Source organism: Eutrema salsugineum, unplaced genomic scaffold (genome assembly GCF_000478725.1).
Source record: "Eutrema salsugineum unplaced genomic scaffold, Eutsalg1_0 scaffold_8, whole genome shotgun sequence".
NCBI classification, from domain to species: Eukaryota; Viridiplantae; Streptophyta; class Magnoliopsida; order Brassicales; family Brassicaceae; genus Eutrema; species Eutrema salsugineum.
In genome coordinates, this window is record NW_006256414.1 from 13,100,358 (window position 1) to 13,111,143 (window position 10,786).

General features: G+C 30.5%; 1 protein-coding gene across 1 annotated transcript; it reads right to left on the reverse strand.

Annotated features, from left to right (window-relative positions):
* Positions 1 to 2,720: 2,720 nt before the first annotated feature.
* Positions 2,721 to 8,739, reverse strand: LOC112088923. Its single transcript, XM_024159441.1, has 9 exons — positions 8,606 to 8,739; positions 7,850 to 8,511; positions 6,938 to 7,734; positions 6,669 to 6,792; positions 3,522 to 3,620; positions 3,296 to 3,410; positions 3,074 to 3,198; positions 2,901 to 2,985; positions 2,721 to 2,814 (listed from the first exon to the last, which is right to left on the reverse strand). Exons 1-9 carry the CDS (start codon positions 8,737 to 8,739, stop codon positions 2,721 to 2,723), a joined length of 2,235 nt encoding a protein of 744 aa, XP_024015209.1.
* Between the last annotated feature and the right edge of the window lie 2,047 nt (positions 8,740 to 10,786).

The window sequence follows — 10,786 nt, forward strand, 5'->3', positions numbered from 1 at the left end:
GTTAAAATAAAAAAGGTAATTGTTCAGTGTGTGATACTGATAAAATAACAATGTAAACAGATTTAAGTTAATTAGTTTCATTTGTTTAAGTTAAATAAATGTAGACAGATTTAAGTTAAATAACAATCATGATAACTAATTGTTTAAGTTAATTAGTTTCATTTGTTTAGTATAATTTAAAATCTGATTAAAACATGCAACAATTATTTGAAAATAAAATAGATTTAAAAACATAAATTAAAAAGATAACATCAAATATTTAAAATTAAACAAAATCTGAAATAAATTAAAGTCTTAACATGCAATAACATAGGAGGACATCACTCCTTTAGATTAAAGTCTTAAAAAAAAGATAGATATTAAGATAAGATTGAGATGGGCCGAACTAAGCATTTCTTGATCTAGAAGATGAAGCATTGTGGGCCGAATCCCTCACTTTTACCCACATCCTGAAAAAAAAAAAGATAAATAAAACATAACTAAGTATAAGTATATCAATCAAACGATTTATACATGTAATAAGTAAAAAAATAAAATTATTACTTAGCCCGTAGATTGTAAACTTCATCGAGTGGTAGATGAACCAAGAAACGTGATAGCTTTCCTCCTTCATAATCATTGATAATAATTTCATCTATATAAACAAAAATTCATCATATTACAATTATATCCAATCCATTGTAATATATGGTACAAAAACAAAGCTAACTATATGATATTACTTACTTAAGCTTTTCTTCACCATCCTATCAGTCAATGCACATATGGGAGTTGGTCCATTCAGTACCTCACCGTTAGATTTTTCCTTTATATAATAGGTCAAATCACCATGTGCAACACACTTAAGTGTATTACCCCTAAAAATGGAAAAAAATTAATACTAAAAGACATTTAAATAAAAAAAAAAATTTAACTTAAGAATGTCATTACTCGATATCAGTGATACGAAAATGCAGAGTTGAAACCGTTTTCCCATCGTTACCAACATCTTCAACAATATCTCCGATATTTTTGTCGAAAACACCAAGCAAATCTGTATTTTAAACAGATAAATTATTGCATGTCCATTTTTACTTAACATAAACCTTTTACGCATACATGCAAACCACTATGAAAATATTGCATTTTATAAAATTACAAATAATAGTAAAAGAGACTAACCGATCAGATAATAGAGAGAATAAGGACGGTTGAGAACACTCGCAAAATCAACGAAACTGATGAAAGGATCGTCCGTTAATGGTCTAATAGAATTCACCTTTGTTTTCTGAGAGAGGATGATTTTGTAAGCATGTTTAGTGGATCTATCATTCCACCCGGAATTAGCCAAGCCAAACTGGGAAATCCGAACCCAAACTCCTTCTTGAAAGACATGTTGAAAATATGAGAGTTACGTTTCATCAACGGTAGCAGCAACTCGAGAACCCTAGAGTAAAAAAATAAAAATTGAAAAATACACAACAAAAAGACTTTGCAAAAATAAATAACTATTTTTGAAAACACAAAACTTACACTTTCATCAACCAGGATGAAATACATCCCATCCTTTCCGTTTGAATCAACAGTCTCCCAACGCTTGAGAACTTTCACTTTGATGGTTTGCTTGTATTCCTCCCATGGTGTTAAATCACTAACCATTTGATATTCGGCCATCTTTTTTACTCAGAGATATTGATGTTAAATTTCTAGGTTTTCTCTTTGTGAAGGATGAAGTTATGGAAAAAAAAAGTTCCTTATATATATATAAGACATAGACGGTTAACTACTCTAAAGTCGCGATTGTTTGTAAACATTTAAGTGTAGTAAATACAAAAATGGTTCATTTAATTTGTTAAAAAAGGAATAAGTTCACCGAATATATTTCAATCGGTGTAAGATGTCAGTAGCTGTCTCTGTTTATATTCCGAGTGCATAAAAAGGAAGTTACAGATGTAAAGATATAAGTATACTCCTATCAAATCACATGAATATTTATGCAAACTTTCAACTACTATATTTATTCATGTTTGTACACTTCATAAACTATATGTTGCGAATCCAAGGGATATAAATTATAAATGTGGTGAATATTTTTATTTCCTACAATACTTATAAACCATATACTATAGTATTAGTAATTAATATATTATAAATTTAAAAGGAAGATGTCATTACTGTATAAAATATACATAGATATGAACTTTGAAAAGTGATATTTATGTTTGTAAAGTTTCCTCAATCTAAATATATAATATCACTTAATAAAAGCTGCAATCAGATATCGATCAAATCAATTTCAATATCTTAACTTTGCATGCACAGGTCATAAATTTAAGTATTCAGCAACAAAACAACTACCAAACGATATTAAAGTAGTTGTTTCTAAATTTTTAAATAGAAACTTTGACTTAAAAATTTCTATGCGTGATTTTGCGTTCTTGATTTTTCCAAACATTATAATACGAATACATATGCAATTACGACTCTATAGTTAGTTTAACTGAACGTTAAACCAGTATATTTAAGATTCAATATCATATTTGAAAACATGTAGTAATAAAATTCACACATTTTAAACATAATAGATAAAATATGGTTACTACATATTTCATAGTAAAGTCATAAAAAGTAAGAATCTCCCATATTTAAAACATCACATAATAGTCATTGTAGATAAAAACATAGAAATACCATAATTCAAAAGTATATAATTATACAAAGATAATAAATTTTGAATTCAATCAGTCTCTACTCTTCACGGAAGATGGACTTGCCTCATCATCATTACTACCCAAATCAATGACATTGGTAGGTTTAATTTGGTTATTCCAAAACCTGCAGATAAATAAATTCATGTAAACAGTAATTCAAAAAGCTACATATTTTATTAAATTATAATGTGACTGCCTATAACAATTTACCATCTAACCAAAGTTTTGGCTTTTGGACAGTCGGGATGAAACTCGATTCTAGAAATCCCTCCTGTAGACCGAAGATAGTATCCATCTAGGAAAATAATAGAATTGTTATTTTCATATACAAAGCTATACAACATTAAATAATTAATCAATATTATTGGTATACAAAAACCAACCTTCTCCTTGTTTAACAGACCAGTCAGTTAACATAACATCAAATGGTAATTGTTCCTCACTGAAAATCTTGTCATTAAAATCAAGTGCAAGTGGTCCTAATGCAACACACGATAACAATAACCCCCTACATAGAAATTTCAAATTTTAATATTAACAAATAAACAGAATATTTAATCAGATAGAGAAAATGGTAAAAATGAAAAAGGAAAAATTGAGCTTACTTGTAATCCTTCAAAGTGAATGATATACTGGTAGTCTTCTTATCATGTCTCTCAGGGTAGGAATCATCATTTACAGTGACCAGATGATCAATACTGATAACAAAACCGTGAATATCTGAAAAAAAAAATTTTCAAAGTGCAAACAACACATTCCAATCAATTGAACTTTATAAATAAATGAAACTTTAGTCTAAAATAAGATTACTAAGTAAAGGCATTAATATACCGATAGGAAGACCAGGCTCTGTTTTATCACCATGCACATCAGAAAATGAAACAAAATCTTGTACAATTTCAACATCGATAGGATCTATGTCTTCTACTTCTGTGTTATTTAGAAACCGGATACAACTACCAATAGGAGAATTTGGTTCATCCGATGTATCATCAAAGACCACGAATTCAGAAAAACATTTCCATTCACCCTCTTCAATTGTCTTGTCGAATGATTTAATTAAATCGGTAATATAGAGATAAGCTTGAATAGTTTCACCATGTACGTATTAGTTATTTATATAATACAAAAACCTGGTTAAATATAGTATAACAAAAAGTTTAAAAGATAAGTGAATAAATACAAATTAAATACCTCTTCATCCATCAACAGAAACTGTAAAGATGGACGTTCTCTTGGATATTTTACATGCCATTTCTTCAAAACTTTGCATCTTATAGTCCAATTTGTTTGGTCACAATGCATATCTGAAATTAGGTCATAGTCTTCCATTGAAGTATATGCGAGAGAGCTTTTTTGTTTCTAGAAAATAGTAACTGAAAGTTTGAAAAAATGGGTAATGAGATCTCTCTTATCTAGGAAACAATAATGTCTTCAGATTTCTTTTCAAATTTATGATATATTGTTTTATTCAAAATATCCAAATATGTCATCGATTTAAACAGTATATTTTATCATATCAAAAAAGGAACTTACACAGCCACTCAATATATGTATTGAAAACATAAAAGGAAAACAGTTTTATGTCATTGTATTTTCTAATCAATTATAAAGCAGCAGAGAATATTTGATATTGATCAAATATGTACATAAGTGTTACAATGTTACAAAAGGAAAAAGCATCACCGTTTATATAAAGAATATATATCACGCTTGAATAATGTAAATCTGATTATCGAAATGTCTATATTTTGGTAATTGCATAGTTTGGAGATTATTATAAAACATGCGTAATATTAAAAACAGAAAAGGTACTTATGTCAAACAAAACTTAATTTATTATCCTCCTCACAAATTGGAAATTTAATAAAGAACAATATAATAGTCTAAAAAATTTAAAAGTGCTTATGGGAAATAATAGGTTGATTTGTGCTTGTGCTCGAATATAACCACTTGCAGTTATTATAAATGCTGTCAAATGAAAAAACAATAGTGAGTAAGCAAAAAAATATTGAGTTCGAAACAATATAAAATTTCTATTATAATAACTGAATACACACAATACTTACTATCATTACTAATGGTAGATACATCTAATTCCTTGGAGACTGGTTTTACAAACTGCATCAATAGAGTTCTGATATTTCATTAACATGCATGGTATGAAACAATAGTATTAAATAAATATAATTTAAATACCTTCGACATATCTGATAGGAGTGATAGTTGTAGAAATTATGAACTAAATATTGAAAAGGGATGTTGTGTTAATGTATTCAGCATTAACGAGAATAAGAGTGAACTCTTCAATTACAAACCATGAGTTTTCTACAATATTATTCTCAAAGAATTGCATGTATTTTCTGTAAACTGTAGCACAAATTGTATGACCCTGTAAAATGAAGAAAAGTACAGGTTTTTGAAAGTATTCATTATGTAAAAAACAGAAAATGAATGTAATGAATTCTACACTTTACCTCTTCGTCATATAGTTTCATATTAAGAGTAGTTCCTCGATGTGGAGTATATTGTTTCCACTTCTTAGTAATTTTAACCATAATTTTCCAATCAGTAAGTAGAAATCATGACGGTATTATATATCAAAGTTCTTGCAAATGGCTGACAAATTTTACACAACAGAGTATTTATATAAGGGATAACTTCTTTGATAGGGTATTCAAGTAAATAATATCTAATATGTATAAGGGAAACTAACTAATAGAGATATATTCGGGATATACATAGTCGATATCTTCGTGCAATATATATTGAAATCTAAAATAACCATAAATATAATTCAAAAATGTTTTTAATAATTCATATTAATTAATTAACATAATATAAACCGTTTTTAATTAATGTTTAAATAATGTACTTGACTAACTTTGATTAATTTATGTTTGTTTACATATGAGGCTGATATGAAGTGATCAGGATATTAGTCTGTCAAAACTCAATTACATATAACGTAAATAAGTAACCTACGACTATATAAACAAATTATACGACGATATATATCAAAGTAACATATGAGCTGTGTGAAAAAAATCATACATCCAAATTGAGTAACCAATACAACATAAGTGAATGTATTAGGGGGAATAGTATATAAATATCAAATAATATACCAAATTGCTGACAACAGAACATATCAGGATCATTTGCACCAACACGACATCAATAGCATTACTTGCAACTTCCTGAATACATTACAAATCCATCATACACGTTAATTAAAAACTCATACTAAGCAAATGTAGATAGTGTTCAAGTTATAACTTACCAGTAATTTTGAATCTATATCTTCAGGAACACTTCTTTGAATACAACGTTCATTGTTTGTTTCTGAGGTTTACCATCTTTGTCAATAACAAGCACATTTAACCCATCCTTTGATTTTACTCTAGATAGAGCAACATATAACTGGCCATGAGAGAAAACAGGCTTTGGCAGATATAAACCGACGCTTGAAAGTGTCTGACCCTGACTTTTATTTATGGTCATAGCAAAGGCAACAGCCAAAGGAAATTGTCTTCTTCGCATTCTGAATAGAAATTTTCCTTCAGGAGGTGCGACATTCAACCTTGGAATGTAAACTTTCTGACCATGAGTGTCACCAGTTAAAACAATAGCTTCGATGATATGATCAGCTAATTGGGTGATTTATAGCCTTGTACCATTGCACAAACCAGCCTTTGGATCTATATTCCTTAATAGCATAACTGGTGTTCCTACTCTTAATCTCAAAGAATGATTAGGAAGACCAGACAACTTTATATTATTCAAAAAGTCAGGAGTATATACTCTGCTATCCTGGTTAGATGTATCAGATGGATCTATATAATCAGAACTTAGATAAGTCTTCTCCTCACCTTGATAATAAAAAAATTTATAAATATATCAGTATAGTATATAAATATGATAACTAAACTTAAAAACTAAATGAATTAAACGATAAACAATGGTAATTGTATTTACCTGTCAACATAGAAAGCATGTAATCGTTGATGAGGCAAACATCGTCATTAGTTGGACACAAAATAGCCCTTTCTTCGTAAAAGTGAGGATCGGATTGCTCTTCGAAACTTAAACCATAAACTTCCTGGACAATAGATTAAATGGGATCATCACATTTTTTTATTAGAAGCTCATCAGGAATGTCGATCATAACTTCTCCGGTGTTTGGTAGATTAATTTTACCATCGCCAACTTTAAGAATCCATTCTGAAAATGATTTGATTTCCTACGCTTTCATCAAGATTAGCCAAAAGCCTCATGTTTTTTGTAAGCTTGAGCACCTTACAATCATCCCATAAATATGACGAATTAATAAAAGCCATAACAATGTCTTCCCTTCCTCCACCACTGATAACTGGCAAAATTTGTCTAAAATCACCACCAAACACAACAACTTTTCCTCCAAATGGTTTATCCTTATGACGCTTAATAATGTCACGCATAGTACGATCCAAACTTTCAAAACAATATCTACTCATCATAGGTGCCTCGTCCCATATGATAAGAGATGACTCAGCAACCAAATTTTCTAAGTCTGTTCCAGGTTGAATATTGCAAGTAGTGTCATCATCTGGGCTTATTGGTATACCAAAACGGGAATGTGCGGTTCTACCACCAGGCAATAACAAAGATGCTATTCCACTACTTGCAACAGTCAAAACGATTTCACCTCTAGCACGAACAGCAGCGGATAGTAGTTTCCATAAATGAGTTTTTCCAGTACCACCAAACCCATATAAGAAAAATACTCTTCCTTTATCTTCTGTGACAGCTTCCATGATCTCTTTATAGACATTCATCTGCTCGTTAGTTAAACCAGGAAGCATGTTTTCTACGATAGCCTTCATTTCTTCTCTATCATAGTTTCTTTCATCGTATATTAACCTATTGATACCAGCTGTGTTGTAATCACCCTCCGACAAAGGCATTCCATCATAATTTGAAAGAGAACAATCATTGCTTCGCAGTATAGTCTCAATTGCATCCAATGTGTAATTTTTGAGCTGTTCATCAGAGAGGTCCAGTTCTGCGAAATGATCACATCATATGTATTGAAATCCAATAATTCATATTAACATAAAGTATTATTGTATACATAACATCTATAGTTATAGACAGTTTTTAAAAAATTAATGAAATACCTGGATTGTTTTCAATAGATCTTCTTCTGTAAAGAATATCATCAGATAGCATATTCCAAGTTTCTTCCCAAACTCCAAATGGATTAATTAGGCTATCAGTCAATAGCATAACACAGAACAGCTTTCGAAGGAAGTCACCAGAACCCCACATGCTTGCTTCATTAATCCCATCTATATATTCTCTATCATCATCTAGTAAACCCAATGCATAACATGCATAATTGTATGTAGAATGTAAAACACCATCAACTGTCTTCAAATCATCAAACCCCTTAGGACATTTGTGTCGGTTGAGTAGAACACGAAGATAGTACAATTGGCCACATTTAAGAGGTACATAGGTTATTCTACCAACATCTAACCTATTTTTCTGTTGCCTTGGTTTCCATTCAATATTTGTACGATCATAAACAAACATTGTAGGAAACTCAGCATATGTTAGGTTTTCAACTTCTGGATACTTATTGCAAGCTTCAAAAAATGCTAATAACATTGAGCTCTGTACTGACCTGCGATTTAGAACAGTTTCAACTGGATCATCATCATCAAAAAGTACTGATTGCTCGTTTTCTAAATGAAAATAGAGTTTCTCCACTGGAGTTGTCCTAAAATGGATTAGAAATGCTAGCAAACGCCATGTAGCTTCAAATGAAGAAACATATCTACATAACAATAGAACAGTAGAGATTTAGTATGTAATCAAAACTAATGCAACTTATAAAACATGCCTACAATCTCTATCCAATTAAATACTACCTGCAATCGAAGAACTCCTTAATTTCATCTGTAGTATCCTCGCCGTTTTCATCTATATTGGCGCATGCTACAGAATCTGTGCCTTGATTTAAATCATTTTCAATAGTAGCAATCCTTCTCGACAAAAGGGACATGGACTCAGCTTCGTGCCGTAAACTCAACTGTCAGATGGTCATCGACGGTTTGGTTTAAAGAAGCAGTGCCTCGGTTCTCTTTTCACCTTTGGCAGCTCTACCTATCTAGACTCCCGACACGTGACAGACTCATCAGCTGGGGTTTAGAGATTTCTCCCTCTTGTGTTCTCTGTATTTCGGGTGTTGAATCTCATTCCCACTTTTTCTTTGACTGCGGCTTCTCTCGCCGGCTATGGACATCTCTGGCTTCCAAAATCTGGCATAATCCTCCTGTGAATTTTCATCAAATTTCAGCTTGGATTGAGAAAATTCAGTCATCTCCTATTTCCAAGTACCGGGCTATTGCTAAACTGCTTTTCCAAGCGGTTGTTTATTCTCTTTGGAAAGAACGCAATGCGAGAATCTTTAACTCTGGGTCATCCACTACTTCTTCTCTCTCAGCAAGCACCGACCGCATCATGCGGAACAGATTACTCTCATATCCAGCTACGGATTCAATTAACTCTCAATCTCTCCTAGAATGTTATTTTGGTTGTTTTATGGACTTCCAATAGCTATCTCTTGTTCCAGTTTTGTGATTATCCTTCGGGAACTAAAATGGGTTGTTATAGCTTGTAGTATATAACCTTTATTTTTTTGGTAATATAATTAACATTTAAACCAAAAAATAAAATATATCATTTTCATTTCTGTCATTGAAATATTATTTAAATTTAAATATTAAAATTAAATCTAAATTAATATTTGGGTTCTTATTTTTGTAAAAATATAATAATAAATTTTTATATTTTTTGATAATATAACCTATATTTAAGAAAATCTATAACAAATCTAAATTAAAAACTAAATTTTCGAATTTATATTAAATTAGAAATTAAAAATATATTATTTTATTAATATAACACTAAATTAACTTATCTGTAAATCTAAATTAAAATTAATATTTTTGTTTGGCAACAGAAATTTATCTAAAAACAGAATAGTAAAAATTTTGTTTGGACAAAAAAAACCCTTCTCTTTTAACAGTAAAAATATAAATTAATCAAAACCAACCAATCAGAATATATGATTTTCATTAATCAAAATGACACATAAATATGAGCTTTAAATCACAGCCCGAATATTTTCACAAATATTTTAATAGATATATGACTAGATTCTAAACTTATCTGTTTATAAGATTAAAAAAATCTTTTTTTTGAACAAAATTTTTCAATTAAAAGCATGAGAAGGGAAAAAAAAAATACAAAGGTCTTAGTGTTTTAGGTCTAGCCCATTTTAATCCTTACGACAATACATCAAATAAACCAAACTATAGCCAAAGCCCAATGTTTTAATAATTGTCTCGATAAAACCAAGAGAGTGCTTGTTTAAGAAAATCAAGCAACACCAATAAAGGAGGAGACGTTGCTAGCCAGCATGCAGTGGCGGATGTAAAAAAAAAAAAATTAAATTTACTTAAATTATTTATAAATAGTAGGGGACACATGACCCTGTGCCGCCTTCACTACCTCCGCCACTGACTGCATCATCTCAGAAGCTTGTCCAAGACAAGAGTCTCTCAGGCCGGGAATACGGATTCTGATAGTCACGTCAATGAGTATAAGAGGTGTTGAAGAACGGAAATGTTGACAATGGAACTGGGAGTTACGTTCAATCCAGATCAAGTATATCACACACTGAAACGTGATTCACACCAGTTTCTTTTTTACATAGATCCCTGAAGAGACCGCATAAGGTGCCAGAGAGTCCGACCTGGTTGGAGTGGGAGCAATGCAGCAGCGATGACTAATTCTTTCCTAAATTATCCAATTGAAGCAGCAATACATCAGCAACGACAAGGTTAAATTTATATATTTTTTTTCTATTTTTATTATTTTTATCGTCTTTTGACCTTTTTTGTCATTGTCATTTTCTCTAATTTTTTTTCCCAGTTTTTACTCATATTTTTTTGGATAAAAAATAATAATCATAAAAATGTGTAAATTGATTGAATCATGAGTTTTAGTGTTAGTGTTTTTCTCTTTTTTAAAAAAAATTAAAATAA

What these genes read in the sequence shown, in the direction of transcription:
- LOC112088923 (XM_024159441.1), bottom strand. Translation starts at nt 8,739, where the DNA reads ATGTCCCTTTTGTCGAGAAGGATTGCTACTATTGAAAATGATTTAAAT. An exon ending in TGGCTAATCTTGATGAAAGC is followed by an intron (nt 6,793 to 6,937) that starts GTAGGAAATCAA and finishes TCTATTGTCCAG; the next exon opens with GAAGTTTATGGTTTAAGTTT. An exon ending in TTCACTTTGAAGGATTACAA is followed by an intron (nt 3,199 to 3,295) that starts GTAAGCTCAATT and finishes ATTTCTATGTAG; the next exon opens with GGGGTTATTGTTATCGTGTG.